The 17,958-nt window shown below is 43.2% G+C and overlaps 1 protein-coding gene across 1 annotated transcript in view; it reads left to right on the forward strand.

Moving 5' to 3' along the window:
* The first annotated feature begins 14,498 nt into the window (after nt 1–14,498).
* The window catches only part of DNASE1L3 (deoxyribonuclease 1L3), a 32,281-nt gene continuing 28,821 nt past the window's right edge, over nt 14,499–17,958 (forward strand). Inside the window, exon 1 of the mRNA XM_003409827.4 lies at nt 14,499–14,906. Within this exon, the coding sequence (XP_003409875.3) occupies nt 14,694–14,906 (213 nt within the window). The 5' untranslated portion in view covers nt 14,499–14,693. The remainder of the gene's footprint in view (nt 14,907–17,958) is intronic.

Genomic DNA, 17,958 nt, shown 5'->3' on the forward strand with positions numbered 1-17,958 from the left:
AAATCAAGTCAGACTGTCACATATAAGTTTATATACATCTTACTCCGTACTCCCACTTGCTCTCCCCCTAATAAGTCAGCCCTTCCAGTCTCTCATTTCATGACAATTTTGTCAGCTTCCAACTCTCTCTATCCTCCCATCCCGCCTCCAGACAGGAGATGCCAACACAGTCTCAAGTGTCCACCTGATATCATTAGCTCACTCTTCATCAGCATCTCTCTCCTACCCACTGTCCAGTCGCTTTCATGTCTGATGAGTTGTCTTCGGGGATGGTTCCTGTCCTGGGCCAACAGAAGGTTTGGGGACCATGACCGCCGGGATTCCTCTAGTCTCAGTCAGACCATTAAGTATGGTCTTTTTGTGAGAATTTGGGGTCTGCGTCCCACTGATCTCCTGCTCCCTCAGGGGTTCTCTGTTGTGCTTACAGGGATATTTTTATAAAAAATAGTTTTCCATTGAAACGCTACACAAAAATGTTGGTGCCACCCCCTCTGACAGTGTCACCCAGTTCGGCCCATACCCCCAGCACCACCTGCCCCAGCGAAGTAAGTTACTAATATGGTATTGTTGCTAAGCCTTCTGGTTTTGATGATTGTCCTGTAGTTATCGGAGAGAATGTCCTTGTCCTGGGGAAATGGACTCAAGTTTTTAGAGATAAAGGGGCATGAGGTCTCCAATTTAGGCTCACACGGTTCAGAAAATATTAAAACGTACATACAGAAAACGAATGAAAAAGCAACTGTGGCAAAATGTCCAATGGCGAATCTGGGTGAAGGGTATATGAGTTCTTTGCGCTATTCTCGCAACTTTTATGTGAGCTTGAAACGATTTCAAAGTAAAAAGAAACAAAATGAGGGTAAGAACTACTAAACCCTTAGAAGGAACTTTGTACAATTGCTCAGGGCCCTGAGTCAGCAGCCTGAGGTGCCCTCCATCTCCTGGTCCTGGCCCCTCACAGCACTCCCTCGTGGTCGCCTGGAAAGGCTAACTTTGTATTAACAGGCAGCTTGTCCCCGGGCATGTTTGCACAGGTGGTGAAGAGAGAAAGGCAATGGCCGGTTGGAAGCGGGGTGTGTGGAGGGCCTCCACCGGCATCCTTTGAACTGCCTGCAACCGTTAACCTAGATGTCACATGGGAGTATCAGGACAAAGGGTGCTGTGGTCCCAGCAGAGACTTGGTTCCCCCAGAGAGGGGTGGTGCTCACCACTGGCTAGGAGAGGGCGCTGTTTTCGGCCTGTCACCCAGAGCCGCAGCCAGCCTGCTGAGCTCACTGAGTGGTTCCACAGACCTGCAGATCCCAGGGCCGGGATTAGGGTGAGGCAAGAATGGTGAGCCAGGCAAGTGCAGGGTCAGATCCGTCTTTACTTAGAATTTTGACGTTTATTTCGTCATGGGTTTTTTGCATTAATTTTGATTTTTCAAAATAGTGCATTAAAGTGTTTTTTATCTTGATTACAGAGTATGTTTGACACCCCCTTACATTTTACTCCCAAGGCAAGTGCTTACTCCCCTCATCCTAATCCAGCCCTGGCAGGTCTAACCCATTAATTGCAACACCACTAACTCAGGGTTTGCGGTTGGTCAGGCAAGGTCTGCAGTTCCACCAGCCCCGTCTCGGATCTGTAAAGAGAGGGCTGGTAAAGGGAATTAGCCCTGAGAACCCAAATCCCTGCCTTTGATGTCACTTCCACAGCCAGCAACTCGGGTCTGACTTCTTGATCTCCAAGTCTGAGTTTCCACATCTGTAAAACAGGGTAGCAATCCCTTCTCGCCCAGTTTATTCTGAAGACTGAATGTGGTGCTGATTGAGTACCTCAAAGGCCAGCTGCTGTGCTCAGTTTGTCCTTTAGTTATTGCAAAAATGGTGTGGTGGCGTCATCAGACCTTATCTAACTTCCCAAGGGGGAGGAGAACCATGATCAGCTTCGACAGCCCCAGGCTGATCGCTATGTGGTGGAGGTCAAACATAGCTCCCCCCTTATACCTTTTTACCAATTCTGACACCAGCTGTCCCTCCCGTGGCACTCTCTACTTCCCTGCTGGGTTCAATAATTCTTTGCAATGGCCACACAGAATTCACAGACCATACGATTATGGGGTTTAATAGGGAAATAATTCAGAATTACAATTCAGGATCAGAAATGACTCAGGATATACTTCTTCCATCAGGACAGGTCCTCAGCTGTGCCCACAGGCAGGCCTCTCTCTGGCCTCTGCCCTGCTCAGGCAAGTGTTACAAAAGCTCTTTTACTCTGCCAATTAGTGTCCTGGGACTCCTCACTACACCAGCAAGACTCCTGCTCAGAGGTGCTTAGTTTTCTTGCTCTATGTGCCAAGATTCCACCACTGTGTCTCCTGCTGGTCTCCTGGTTCTGTGGCTGCTGGCTATCTGCCATGCTTACCCTCTCTGTATCACAACTCTCTCTTTCTGTCTCCTGGGTTTAGGTGGTTCTCAGCACAAGGACCCTGGGTCCAAAGGACACACTCTACTCCCACCTCTTCTTCTCGATGGTAGTGAGGTTCCCCCTTTCTGCCTCTGGGTTGGCTCATTTTTAGTCTAGTAGGATGGCAAAACTGACCATGCACCTTATTTCCATTATTAGCCAGTTATCCAATCCCCTTGGTGGGCCACAAGAACCTCATTTGCATAGTCCCACCCAGTCATTTGGTGGGAGTTACAAGACCATGGCAAGAAAGGCCATATAAAAGCAATCCATTGCACCGTAGTTATAAACCCATTAAATCTTTACAGCTCTACATGTAAGAGCTATTATCACCCCTCTTTTAAAGGTGAAGAAACAGGCGCAGAGGGATTTAGTTATTTGTTCAAGATCGAACAGCCAATAAGCAGGTGAGCATGAGCTTTAAATTCTAAATCAGCATTCTCAGTAGGGGACACTGGGCAGCACATGGAGACATTTTTGGTTGTCATGACTAAGGGGTGGTACCGGCATCTAGCAGGTGGAGGTCAGGGATGCTGCTAAATATCCTATAATTCACAGGACAGACCCCTACCACAAAGAATTATCCAGCCCCAGATATCAATAGTGGCAAGGTTGAGAAGCCCTGCTGTATCCTGTGCTTCCGAGGCCAGAGAGTCACTTGGAGGACTTGGCGCTTAGTGTCCCACGAATAGTAGAAGGTGTTGTGGTGGCTGTTATTATTACTGTCTTTTTTTTCGTCTCTATGGCTGAGGTTTGCTTGGTTATCCAGGGAAGCCAAGTCCTCAGGCTCCAAACCTTCATGCAGCATTATTGAACCTTGGCCTCTGGTTAGTCAGGGGATCCTGTCATGCACTTAGTGATTATTTACTGAACACCTGCTAGGTGCCAGCCCTGACTCGGGCAGTGAGGACACACACCAAAGTCTGTCCAGAGAGGAGACAGACGTCAGAGCAGGAACCAAGTTCACGTGTCACTATGACACAGGCCATGAAGCAGATGAATGGGGCTGTGGTAGAGAACAAGAGGGAAGACCCCAATGCGGGGGAGGGGCAGGAAGGCTTCTCTGAGCAACACTGAAACTGAGGCCTGGAGGTGGAAGGAGGAAGAGCGCTGCAGGTGGAGGAAACAGCTGTACGAAGGCCCTGAGCTGGGAACTGAAAGCCAGGCAGTGTGTGGGAATGTAGGGGCTGGGAGAGAGGTGAGCGGAGCCACAGGACCCTGTAGAAGTGGGTAGGTAGTGGCCAGGTCACCAGGCCTAGAGACCATAGTAGGGAGTGTGCTCTTTATATCAAAAAAGGATTCTTTGAAGCTTGGAAGCTCTAGTGGCATAGTGGTTAAGAGCTATGGCTTCTAACCAAAAGGTGGGCAGTTCAAATCCACCAGGTGCTCCTTGGAAACACTATGGGGCGGTTCTACTCTGTCCTATAGGGTCGCTATGAGTCAAAATCAACTCGACAGCAAAGGGCAATCAGAAAGTAACTTGCTTGGGGTCCAGGCACAGCCCTGTATGGGAGATGCTGTATGTGGTTGAGCATCCTTCATCAGCTAGTATGTCACCATTACGAAACCTCAAATAATGCACCTTCCCTTGCCCCAGCCCCAAGCTGGTTGTGAAACATGATGACTGAGTGATTTGCATACTTCACAAGATCACTGCTGGGCTCAGATTAGGCAGAGGGCGGAATCAGCACTGGAAACACCTGTTTGGGTCCTGCAGCTCGCTCCTGACGGTAGTGGGGAGTTTCCACAGCCTCCTTGTTTGTTGTTGCTGCTTTTGGACGACTCAGCCCATGACACTTGCACTCCCCCTGGAATCTCGTCTTGCCTGCCTCAATTTCCAAGGTATCTTTTGCCCCATGTATTGGCCCCTGTAGATGCCTATCCACCAGGGCCCATGGTGATTGGCTGTGACTGCTGCTGTTTTGGGTGGTGCAAATGGTTAACTCACTAGGCTGCTAACTGAAAGGTGGTAGGTTCAAGTCTACCCAGAGGTGTCTCAGAAGAAAGGCCTGACAATTTACTTCTGAAAAATCAACCATTGAAAACCCTCTGGAGAACAGTCCTACTCTGATACGTATGATATCACCACAGGTCGGAGTCAACTTGACAATAACTGGTTTGGTGTCTGATCCCCCTGAATCTCATTTCTATCCATTTGTATGATACACGCAGAGCTCTTGGGCAGAGATTTATTGACACGGACAAGCGCTTGAAGCTTTGGGGGGATCTGATTGTCCCTGCACAATCAGGGACAGTATTTCCCACAGTGGGCGTGTTAAGATATTGAAAGGAATTATATATAGAAAATGATTCCATGGGCAATAATTCAGGACACTCCAATTCAACACAGTTAAGCAGCTTTCCTTATTTAGAACCTTTCAGACTATTTAATATGCTAATGTGCATTGTAACTCTCCAATGAGGAGACATACAAAGTTATCCTTTTTTGCAGAAGCATCCTGCAGACCAGCCTTTGGAGGTACAAGCACAAGGAAACATCATCTAAAGTAGCTCATAGACACTGAAGGGCAGAAGGAAAGAAGCCTCAGGTAGAGATAGAGTGTTCATCCTGGGTCTGCCTTTCCTTCCAGGTGACTCCAACTGAGGGTGACCCCAGCTATGGCAGAGTAGAATTGTGCTCCATAGAGTTTTTGATGGCTGGCTTTTCGGAAGTAGATTACCAGGTCTTTCTTCCAGGTCACCTCTGGGTGGATTTGAACCTCCAACCTTTGGGTTAGCAGCCAAGTGTTTTAACCATTTATACCAACAAGGGACTCTGGGATACCTCAAAACTCAGACTGCCTAACTTTAACTGTTTAAGCTACATAGTAGAGAGGCAGGTTCGTGACATTTGACACCATTCTACCTATTAAACAGGATCCTCACTTACCCACTTCAGGGGCCTGAGGACTGCTGGCTTCATGAACGCCGCCTAGCCACCCTCAACAAGTATCCAAGGATAAGTGGTACCTCCCAGTCCTTATAGCCAACAGCACTGGGTGTCCATAGTCTGGCTGCAAAAACCCCTACCTAGGTGCCCTAGGAAACAGAGATGTGCTTTCCTCACAGACACTCAGGGGTGGTTGTCAGTCCCCTGTCTTGCTCAGTGCATGATCCCCTACTGCAGCCAGATACCTGTGCCTAAAATGATCACCCCTGCTCGCCTAAGACTGCAGGTGAGAGCCTGTACCACACACTTGGTGACCAACTACCTGGACGAGCTGAATCCATACAAGAAAAGTAAATGGACTCCTGGGCTCATATACTTAGTAACAGCTCTAACTATCTGGTCACAAGATAGTAGAGCTTCAAAGGCGCCAATAATTGATCTAGTTCACTTGAGCAGTCTATTTGGGCATATCAAAACAAAATAAAACAAGAAGCTAGGACACGGTGAGCAAACATAAAATAAATAAATACAATGACTTATTGATGACTCGGAGACAGCAGTCAATAACAAATCACATAAAGAGGTAGATCATGATGGCTTCAGCAAGCTCTCAAAACAAAGAATCAAGAAATCTTCTGGATGAAGATAACTTCCTGGAACTAACAGAGGTAGAATACAAAAGATTAATGTACAGAACTCTTCAAGAGATCAGGAAGATCAGGCAAAATGCAGAACAAGCCAAGGAACCTACAGACATAGCATTAGAGGAACTTAAGAAGATTAGGGAAGAGCATAATGACAAATTTAAAAAGCTGCAAGAATCCATAGAGACACAGCAAACAGAAATTCAGAAGATTAACAATAAAATTTCAGAATTAGACAACTCAGTAGAAAGTCATAGGAATAGAATTGAGGAAATGGAAGTCAGGATTACTGAGACTGAAGACAAAGCACTTGATGCCAACATATTTGAGGAAAAATCAGATAAAAGAATTTTTTTTTAAATGAAGAAACCCAAAGAACTATGTGGAACTCTATCAAGAGAAATAACCTACAGGATATTGGTATACCAGAACAGGTGGGAATAACAGAAAATACAGAGAGAATTGTTGAAGATCTGTTGGCAGGAAACTTCCCTGATATCATGAAAGATGAGAAGATATCTATCCAAGATGCTTATCGAACCCCACACAAGGTAGATCCCAAAGAAAGTCACCAAGACATACTATAATTACACTTGCCAAAACCAAAGATAAAAGAGAGAATTTTAAGAGCAGCTAGGGATAAATGAAAAGTCACCTACAAAGAAGAATCTGTAAGACTAAGCTTGGACTACTCAGCAGAAACCATACAGGCAAGAAGGCAATGGGATGACATGTATAAAGCCTTGAAGGAAAAAAATTGCCAGCCAAGGATCATAAATCCAGTAAACTGTCTCTCGAATATGAAGGAGAAATTAGGACATTTCCAGATAAGCAGAAGTTTAGGAAATTGGCAAAAACCAAACCAAAATTACAAGAAATACTAAAGAGAATCCTCCAGTTAGAAAATCAATAACATCAGATAACAGCCCAAGACTAGAATACAGGACAGAGAAACCAGATATCAACCCAGACAGGGAATCAAGAAAATAAATCAAAGCTAAAATGCTCAAAACAGGGAAACAGAGACATCATTATGTAAAAGATGACAACAATAAATCAAAAAAAGAGGAACTAAAAAATGTATTCATAGATCTTTCACAGCGATATAAAGAAATAAAAGTTTGGTTTAAACTTAGAAAAATAGGGATAAATATTACTAATAATCCTACACATCAAAATAAAAAACAAGAAAAACAGAAAGACTCAGCAAATACCTAAGCGACAACAATGAAAAAGAGGAAAACACAATATGTAAAGAAAACTATTCAGCACAGAAAATTAAGTGGAAAAAAGAAACTGTTAACAACACACACTAAAAAAAAAAAAAAGACATCAAAATGACAGCACTAAACTCATACCTATTAACAATTACGCTGAATGTAAATGGACTAAATGCACCAATAGAGAGACAGAAAGTGGCAGGATGGATTAAAAAAACATGATCCATCTATATGGTGCCTTCGAGAGAAACACCTTAGACTTAAAGACACAAACTAAAATTCAAAGGATGAAAAAATATATATATATCAAGCAAACAACAACCAAAAAGGAGCAGGAGTGGCAATATTAATTTCTGACAAAATAGGCTTTAAAGTTAAATTGATCACAGAGGATAACGAAGGATACTACATAATGATTAAGGGTCAATATACCAGAAGGATATAACCATAATAAATATTTATGCATGCAATGACAGGGCTCCATACACATAAAACAAACTCTAACAGCATTGAAAAGGGAAATAAACAGCACCACAATAATAGTAGGAGACTTCAACACAGCACTTTCAGTGAAGGACGGAACATCCAGAAAGAAGTTCAATAAAGACATGGAAGATCTAAATGCCAGAATCAACCAACTTGACCTCATAGACATATACAGAACACTCCACCCAACAGCAGCCAAATATACTTTCTTTTCCAAAGCATGTGGAACATTCTCCACAATAGACCACATATTAGGTCATAAAGCAAGCCTTAACAGAATCTAAAACATGAAAATATTACAAAGCATCTTTTCTGACCACAATACCATAAAGTAGAAATCAATAACAGAGAAAGCAAGAAAAAAAAGTCAAACACATGGAAACTGAACAATACCTTGCTCAAAAACTACTGGGTTATAGAAGAAATTAAGAACAGAATAAAGAAATTCATAGAATCAAGTGAGAATGAAAACATTTCCTACCAGCGCCTTTGGGACACAGCTAAAGCAGTGCTCAGAGGTCACTTTATAGCAATAAAGGCACACATTCAAAAAGAAGAAAGGGCCAAAATCAAAGAATTATTCCTACAACTTGAACAAATAGAAAGAGAGCAGCAAAAGAAGCCCTCAGGCACCAGAAGAAAGCAAATAATAAAAATTAGGGGAGAATTAAATGAAATAGAGAACAGAAAAACAATTGAAAGAGTGAACAAGACCAAAATCTCGTTCTTTGAAAAGATCGACAAAATTGATAAACCGTTGGCCAAACTGACTAAAGAAAAGCAAGAGAGGAAGCAAATAACCGGAATAAAAAATGAGATGGGCAATATCACAACAGACTCAAAGGAAATTAAAAGAATCATAACAAAAATACTGCAAAAAATTGTACTCTAACAAATTTGAAAACCTAGAGGAAATGGACAAATTTCTAGGAACACACTACCTACCGAAACTAACACAAACAGAGATAGAACAACTAAATAAACCTATAGCAAAAGACAAGATTGAAAAGGTAATTAAAAAATTCCCAACCAAAAAAAGCCCTGGCCCTGGTGGTTTCACTGAGAACTCTACAAAACTTTCAGAGAAGAAGTAACACCACTTCTGCTAAACCCTGATACCAAAACCAGGTAAAGACACCACAAAAAAAAAAAAAAGAAAGAAAATTACAGACAAATATCCCTCATGGACTTAGATGCAAATCCTCAACAAAATTCTAGCCACTAGAATTCAACAACATCTCAAAAAAAATAATTCACCATGACCAAGTGGGATTCATACCAGGTATGCAGGGGTGGTTTAATATTAGAAAAACTATCAATATAATCCATCACATAAATAAAACAAAAGACAAGAATCACATGATCTTATCAATTGATGCAGAAAAGGCCTTTGACATAGTCCAACACCCATTCATGATAAAAACTCTCAACAAAATAGGAATAGAAGGAAAATTCCTCAACGTAATCGGCATTTATGCAAAGCCAACAGACAACATCATTCTAAATGGAGAGGGTCTGAAAGCATTCCACCTGAGAACCGGAACCTGACGAGGATAACCTTTATCATCACTCTAATTCAACATTGTGCTGGAGGTCCTAGCCAGAGCAATTAGGCTAGAAAAAGAAACAAAGGGCATCCAAATTGGTAAGGGAGAAGTAAAAGTACCTCTATTTGCAGATGACATGATCTTATACACAGAAAACCCTAAAGAATTCTCAAGAAAACTGCTGAAACTAATAGAAGAGTTCAGTAGAATATCAGGATACCAGATAAACATACAAATTTCAGTTGGATTCCTCTACACCAACAAAGAGAACATCGAAGAGGAAATCACCAAATCAATATGTCTTTGAATTGTGGTGTTGGCGAAGAATATTGAATATGCTGTGGACTGCCAAAAGAACGAACAAATCTATCTTGGAAGAAGTGCGGCCAAAATGCTCCTTAGAGGCAAGGAGGGCGAGACTGCGTCTTACATACTTTGGACATGTTGTCAGGAGGGATCAGTCCCTGGAGAAGGACATGATGCTTGGCAGAGTACAGGGTCAGCAGAAAAGAGGAAGACTCTCAACGAGGTGGATTGACACAGTGGCTGCAACAATGAGCTCAAGCATAACAACAATTGTAAGGATGGTGCAGGACCGGGCAGTGTTTCATTCTGTTGTGCATAGGGTCGCTATGAGTCGGAACCGACTCGATAGCACCTAACAACAACAACAACAATAGCACTTAACCATTATGCCACCAGGGTTTCCAAGAAACAGAAAGGGCCACATAAACCAGAGACTCCATCAGTCTGAGGCTGGAAGACCTAGATGGTGCCCAGCTACCACCTATGACTGCCCTGACAGGGAACACAACAGAGAATCCCTGATGGAGCAGGAGAAAAGTGGGATGCAGACCTCAAATTCTAGTAAAAAAACCAGACTTAATGGTCTAAGGCTGGAGGCACCCCAGAGCTCATGGCTCCCGGACTCTCTGTTAGCCCAAAACTATACCTTTCCAGAAGGCAACTCTTCAGGCAAAGATTAGACTGGACTATAAGACATAAAATGACACCGGTGAGAAGTGTGCTTCTTAGCTCAAGTAGACACAAGAGACTATGTGGGCAGCTCCTTTCTGGAGGCAAGATGAGAAGGCTGAGGGGAACAGGAGCTGGTCAAATGGACACGGGGAATATAGGGTGAAGGAGCGTGCTGTCACCTTGTAAAGAGAGCAACTAGGGTCACATAACAATGTGTGTAGAAGTTTTTGTATTAGAAACTGACTCAAATTGTAAATTTTCACTTAAAGCACAATAACCAAAAAAAAAAAAAAGACAAGAGAAGGCAGAAAATAAAACATAAATAAATAAATAAATAAAAACTCTGACTACAGCTGAAGGACGAGCTGGTGCGTTTCCCCTTTCCTGGAGTTCAGTATAGCCCTTTTCTCTCTAACTCCTCCATGTTCCCACTGGCGCCTGGGGTAAGGGGCCAAAGCTGCTTTTGGCTCAGCTGCACACAAAGACAGAAAACATGCCTGAACAAGCATTGTTCACCTTGCTTGAAAGAATAAAAAGCTTTTAGCACTTTTTGTTTTCTTTTCAGTTAGTAAGAAGTGTATGTTTTTATGAAGGAGCCCTGGTAGTGCAGTAGTTAAGCACTAACCAGAAAGTCAGCAGTTTGAACCCACCAGCCACTTTGCAGGAGAAAGATGTGGCAGTCTGCTTCCGAAAACATCACCAGTCTTGGAAATCCTATGCAGCAGTTCTACTCTGTCCTATTGAGTTCCTATGAGATGAAATCTACTTGATGACAATGGGGATTATATGTTTTTATTTTTAAAAAATCCAAAAATACACAAAAGTGTACGATAAAAAGTAAAAGTCCTTTCATCTTCCCCCCTCTGAGTGTTTTCCCACCCCTATACTGCTGCGTTCTTTACTAAGGTTCAGACACTGATGGTTTTAGTGGGTGAGAAGGCTGGCCTGGAGTCAGAGTGACCGGGTTCACACCCAGCTCTGCCTTGGACTAACTCTGTGGCCTTGGGCACAAACTTGAGTTGTAAAATGGAGGAGCCACAGTAAAAGGGGAGGAGGGGAGAGTGTTGAGTGAGATGATAGACATAAAGCACTCAGCACAGTGGCTGCGCCTAGCTGCGTTCAGTTAGAGGAAACTCTTAGGGTTTTCCTTCCAAACGCCAGGCATTTTTCTTTCTCTTTATTGTTATTGGGGATATACACAGCAAAACAGATGCCAATTCAACAGTATCTCCATGTACGATTCGGTGACATTGATTACATTCTTCAAGTTATGCAACCATTCTCACCCTCCCCCGTTAACATAAACTCACAGTCCCCTAAACTGACTCTCTGACCTTTCGAGTCCATGTCATTTTGATCCCATATAGATAGTTCTTTAGAAGAGCACAAAGCTCAAGGCAAACCAATAACCCATTGCTGTCGAGTCAATTTTGACTCATATCGATCCTATAGGACAGAGTAGAACTGTCCCATAGAGCTTCCAAGGAGCAGCTGGTGGATTTGAAAGGCTGGATTTTTGGTTAGCAGTCGAGCTCTTTACCACTGCATCACCAGGGCTCCATTCAAGGCAAACATTCTCTACCAATTTAAAGAAGACTTCAGGGGATATTTTTGATTTAAGGATTAAGGTTTAAAGATAATTTCAGGGCAATAGTTTCAGGGAGCTTATCCAGCCTTCATGGCTCCAGAAAATCTGGATTCCACGAAAATTTGAAATTCTGTTCTACATTTTATCCCCTTTTGATCAAGATTCTTCTGCTGGTTCTTTGATCAAAATGTTCGGTAATGGTAGCTGTGCACCATCCAGTTCTTTTGGTCTCATTGTCAGGGAGGCAGTTGTTCATGGAGGCAATTAGCTACTCATTCCATTTCATCCTCCTATTCCAGACTCTCCTTTCTCTGTTGCTCCAGGCCGATAAAGAGACCAATTATTGTGCCTTGGATAGCTACTCGAAAGCTTTAAGACCCCAGACACTACAAAATGAACTAGGAGGTAGAACAGAAGCACTAAAAATAATATTAGGCCAATTAACTGTGATGTTCCATGAAACCATGATCCTAAACCTCCAAACCAAGAAACCAAATCTTATGAGGTGTTCGGTTATACATAAGCAGCCTCAGCAGCCTCTCTTTATTCATTTTTTGTAAAAATATACATCACACAGCAGTCAGCAATTCAACTCTTTACAGGTGTACAACGTATTGAGATCAATGACATTAATCGGCTGTGCAACTCTTATGCTTAATCAACGAGAATTTTCCATGACCATAAACAGAAACTTTCTTCCCTCTCCCTCCCACTCCTAGTAACCACTAATAAAATTTGGTCTCTATGTATTTGCTTGTTCTTGTCTCTTTACAGAAGTGAGGTCGTACAGTATTTGTCCTTTTGTGATTTACGTTTTTTTTAAATGTCGTGTTTCATGCAATGCGTATGTTAGTTACAGAATGGGTTCAACCTCTTTAGTCAGTTGATGTGAAACTGTTTTGAAGTTCTCAAGGGCAGTTTCTAGATGCAGAAATCACTATTCAGAGGTTCACTTTATTTTTCAAATTAATATTCAAGTTATCAAAGTTAAAAATTCACAGTTGATGCTCTTTATCCTACATGGTAGTTTATTTTTGATACTGGAAACGAGAAACCTTTCCCGAACTGATTATTACCTTTGAAATGTCATGCTTTTAAACACAGCTGACAGAAGTTCTCACTCTATTTATAAGTCCAGCTAGCATTGCCAGATAAAATACAGGATGCTCAACTAAATTTGAATGATCTGAAATTCAGATTTAACTGGAGCCCTGGTGGCATAGAGGTTAAGAGCTTGATTGCTAACCAAAAGGTCAGCAGTTCAAATCCACCAGCCACTCCTCGGAAACCCTATGGAACAGTTCTAAACCAACCTTAAATCCAGCAAACTTATGCAATTTCTTTTCAGGGGATTTGGTCCCATTTACAAACATTTTCAACTTTTTAAAATGTAAATTTAATACCCTCTATTTCTTCTTAAAGTTCCTCAATTGTCTGAACTAACAACAACAACAGCAGCAATAACAACAACCTTTTGGGGTAGAAATAACTCTTCTAAGTCTAATAAATTAATCTTATAAAACACTACCAACCCAAGGTTCTTGTAAATATTCCAGAACTGTACATAAACTGAATAGATGTTACAAGTTCATAAAATACTGAGTAAGCACAGACTCCTCGAAACACACGGAAAGCTTGCACCATGGCTCTGAGTCTCTTCGACACCTCTATCCGACATTTCTCTACTTAATTCTAAACCTTCCTGTGGTTGGAAGATGCCCGTTTACCGAGGAAGACAATTACCACCAAGTTAACCAGATCTACTTTTTACAAGAGATTTAACCAGGCATGAGGTTAAATCAGTTAGCAGACACTCAGGGTAATTCAGCCTCACCATCAACTCAGGATGTGATATTTGGGGGCAGTCTCCTTAAAATACCTAGGGATGCTCGGCCAGAGATTTTGGCCCGGATACTAACTGAACATAAAAAAAAAAAATTTTTTTTTTACGGGTACATTAATGTTGCAATTTTCCCTGCTTATAACAGCTATGTCCAAAACTCCAGCACCCCAAGAGAAGGTGGTCACATAGATCCAAACACTGGCTTCAACTCGTTCTCATTACCTAATCTTTTCACAGGCGAATTTTCCTTCCAGAAGTCCATATATCTCACTTGGATTTATACCTCCATTGTGCTTCGCATTTCTTATGCTTTTCAGATTTTCACATCTTCCTGCCCAGATCTCTAAAAGTCATTTTACTTAGGCTGAAATTTTATAATTCTTGCAAACACTTCCTTTCTCAGAGCCACACAACTGTTACAAATAATAAAATAATATCAGGTTGAATCGTGTGGGCTTAAGCGATCCTCGAAGCCCAAGGACATTTTACTGACTTACTCTAGCGAACCAGCAGTTGCTCTCCGTGGCAACACGCTGCTCGTATTAAATCATGTACACTAAAATTGCCTAAAAAATTGTGTAATTCAAACCAGACTTGACCTTAATTTACCCCCATCAGGCCAGTTAGAGTGTTGGTGCCTAGGCGTGTTCAGGGACAGCTGGCCTCCAAATTCCAGTGATGGCAGAAAATCCAGCAGAATTTCCTCAAGCAGCAGGACCCCAGTGCACCCTGCCTCACTGACCCCCAGCAGAAGGTTCAGTCACTCCCGGAGGGCATCCCAGACCCCTTCCAAGTTCCTCGACTGTCAGGAACAGGAAGGGCATGGGAGAGATGGCCATGTATCCGAGCTGAGAGTCGAGAGACTGGAGAGGAGGTGCCTGAAGTAGGCAAGGCAATTTCCTCATCAGGGTGATAAAAACGGGCTTTTCAAAGACTAGCCCATTTCCTTGGGAATGTAACCCGTGATCTTCAGTTCCCCAGAGAAGTGAAATTAGCAGCCAGGAATCCAGTAATTCCTGTTATCTGCAGGCTTTATAAGTCAGCCAAGCCAGATGGCCGGCACTCTGGCACTCCAAACGCTGCTGTCTTCTCACCAAGTCCTGAATCGGAGAAGTGCCAGGATGTCTCAGTCGCTGCCCGCCTTGCTGCTGCTTCTCCTCCTCTCTGTCCATGGCACACTGGCCCTGAGGGTCTGCTCCTTCAATGTGAGGTCCTTCGGGGAAACCAAGAGGGAAAACCAGAAAGTCATGGACATCATTGTGAAGGTGAGCCCCTTTCCTGTCAGAATGTTCTCTAGGCACCCCCTCACACCCTCTCTACTGCTTTCAGACTTCAAGAGACTCAGGAGGCACTCAGCTAAAGTCAGCTCTGAGAGGGTAGGTAGCAGCTGGTGTGGAATTTTGTAACAATAACATGGCAACAATTACAATAGCCACTTCAGCTCTCTGGGCTTAGGTGTCACCGTCTGTAAACTGGTGATAATAACAGTATCTCCTCCACAAGAGCTTTGTGAGGAAACAGGAGTTGGTAAATGCAAAGCTTTTAAAACAGTGTCTGGCTCGCAGTAAATCCCAGGTTGTCAAGTGCTGCCAAGTTGGTTCCAACTCATAGCGACCCTGTGTACAGCAGAACAAAACACTGCCCAGTTCTGCCATCCTTACAATCGTTGCTGTGTTTGAGCCCATTGTTGCAACCATGGTGTCAATCCGTCTTGTTGAGAGTCTTCCTCTTTTTTGCTGACCCTCTACCAAGTATGATGTCCTTCTCCAGGGACTGGTCTCCCCTGATAACACGTTCGAGGTATCTAAGTATGTAAAAGTCTTGCCATCCTCCATTCTACGGAAAATTCTGGCTTTACTTCTTCCAAGACAGATTTGTTCGTTCTTCTGACTGCACGGTATATTCAATATTCTTCATTAATACCATAATTCAAAGGCATCAGTTCTTCTTCCTTGTAAGAGTTGGCTATTATAGCTCTTGTTACCATTTATTGAATGTATATGTCAGGTACTTTAAATACGTGATTTCATGTCATCGCCCTCCTGAAGGAGGGTTATTATCCCTCTTGTACAGGATGATGAATGAGGAAAGATTAAGTAACATTGTACAGCCGGTGGGTGGTGGAGGCAGGATGGCAGCCTGGCCTGGTCTTACTTTGTTAAGGTGCTGCCCAGCCTCTCTCTCTTCCTTCCTTCCTGTTTGTGTCTTCCGTTTTCCTTCTTTCCTTTCTGCCTATCTTCCTTCCTTCTTTTTTCGTTTCTTTTTCTTCTCCTGCTCTTCCTCCTCCTCCTTTTCCTCTTTCTCTCTCTCTCTCTTTCGCTCCTCCCAACTCCCAACTCTAATCTCTCTTTCCACTTCACTAATGCTTTCCTTGGGGATAATATGGGCAATGTTTGGGGACTCTTCTCACTCAGGAGTCAGTTGACTCTCTTTATCCTGCAGGCTTATTTATTTTTGATGCTGGGAACTAAATATTTTCCCAGGACTCTGATGGGGGTGCTTATCACCTTAGAAAGCAGCAGAAGCATCATGGTATAGTGGAAAGAGGCTGGGTTTTGGTGGCAGCCCTGGGTTCACATCCCACTTGCCAGCTGTGTGAGCTCAGGAAGTTACCTCACCTCTCTGAGCCTCCAATTCCTTTCAGTAGAACGGGGCTCACACTGCTTGTAGCATATTGTAGCTGGGAGAATTCAAGGTGTGTAAGGCCCCCTGGCAGAGCCCAACAAGGCAGGTCTTCATAAATGAGAGCCAGTATTGTTATTATAATTAGGCAAAGTAGATTAGAGTGAGGGCTGGCATGCACTGTGCTTACTTAGAGGATCCTTTCAGACTAGGTCTACCCTGCCCTTTGGATGGTGCCCAAGGCCTTCTAGATGTGGTCCTGTAGCTGTGACAGCCATGCCAAGCCTGCAGGAACCGAAGCTCTGTGGCTCAACAGGGAACTCTGATAGGCAAAGAAACGAGTTTCCCAACTTCCTCACACACGGCCCTAGGGAGCCTGGATATCTATTGATTTCCCATCACTCCCTCACTTGCTCAGCCTGGGAGATGACACCACAGTCTTAAAAGCTGTCTCTTTGCTCATTGGCAATTCCATGGTGGGAAGCCTACACTCAGCACCTCCCCTGAGCTTCTGTGTCCTACAGGGCTGGGCAATGAACACCAGCCAGTCACACCCAGTACCAAGCATGTCTAAGTTTTTTGTCAAGGCTATAAAACCACCTGTAAACAGAGACCATCCCAAAATACTGCTAGAGCTACTGACAAGGCTTGCAGCTAAACCAAAGTCCCAAGCATTCAGAATAATAATGATCTTTACAGGGTCCACTGATAGTGGGATCTTGAGCCATGGCTTACTGCAGTGTTCATTCTAGTCAATAGGAAATATCCCCAAACTTCCCCCCGCCCTGCTGCAAAAAAAAAAAAAACCCTTGCTCTCATGTTGATTCTGACTCATAGCAACCCTAAAGGACAGGTTAGAACTCCCCATAGGGTTTGCAAAGAAGGGCTGGTGGATTCAAAATGCCAACCTTTTAGTTAGCAGCCAAGTTCTTAACCACCACCAGGGCTCCAGACTTCCCAAAGGAGGTGGAAATCAGTAACTGCTGGGGATGTGGGGCTCAGGTACTGTTGCTAGGCAAGGAAAGGGGTTGTTCGGTTATAAACAGGAAATCTGGAGCCTCAACCTCTCTACTCAGGAAAGGAAGTCTTGACCCACAGTCCATATTTGCCCTGTACTGATCAGTCACACTTCAAAAAGGGACCTTGGTCTTTGAGGAGGGGCGGTCACGGGGATGTACTGATTTCCTTGATTGTTTAGTGTGGTGGTCAAGAAGGAGCTCTGTAGTTAGATGACCTAAATTTAAAAAAATAATAACATTTTATATTTTTTTTGTGTGAAAGTTTGCACAGCAAAGTAGGCTGCCATTGGACAGTTTCCACACAAATTTTTCAGTGCCATTAGTGACATTTTCCACAATGTGTCAACATTCTCTTTGTTTTCTGGTTGTTCCACTTCCAGTACTCTAGTTGCCCTACCCCCTCAGCGTCTCATCTTTGCTTTGGAGTCATTGTTGATGGGCCTTTACTTTGAGCACCATACTCATGGGTAACATCCTTTACTTTGCATGCCAATCTATTCATTTGCTAAAAGGTAACCTCAGGGGTCAAAGTTTAGAGAGTATCTTAGGGTGTAGTCTCAGGGAGTTCTCTAGTCTCAACTGGCCCACTAAGTCTGAACTTTTTGAGAATTTGAGGTCTGTTCTGCATTTTTCTCCTCATCTGTCAGGGTCAATCTGTTGTGAGCCTGATCAGAAC

This window comes from Loxodonta africana, chromosome 22 (assembly GCF_030014295.1).
Source record: "Loxodonta africana isolate mLoxAfr1 chromosome 22, mLoxAfr1.hap2, whole genome shotgun sequence".
Lineage (NCBI taxonomy): Eukaryota > Metazoa > Chordata > Mammalia > Proboscidea > Elephantidae > Loxodonta > Loxodonta africana.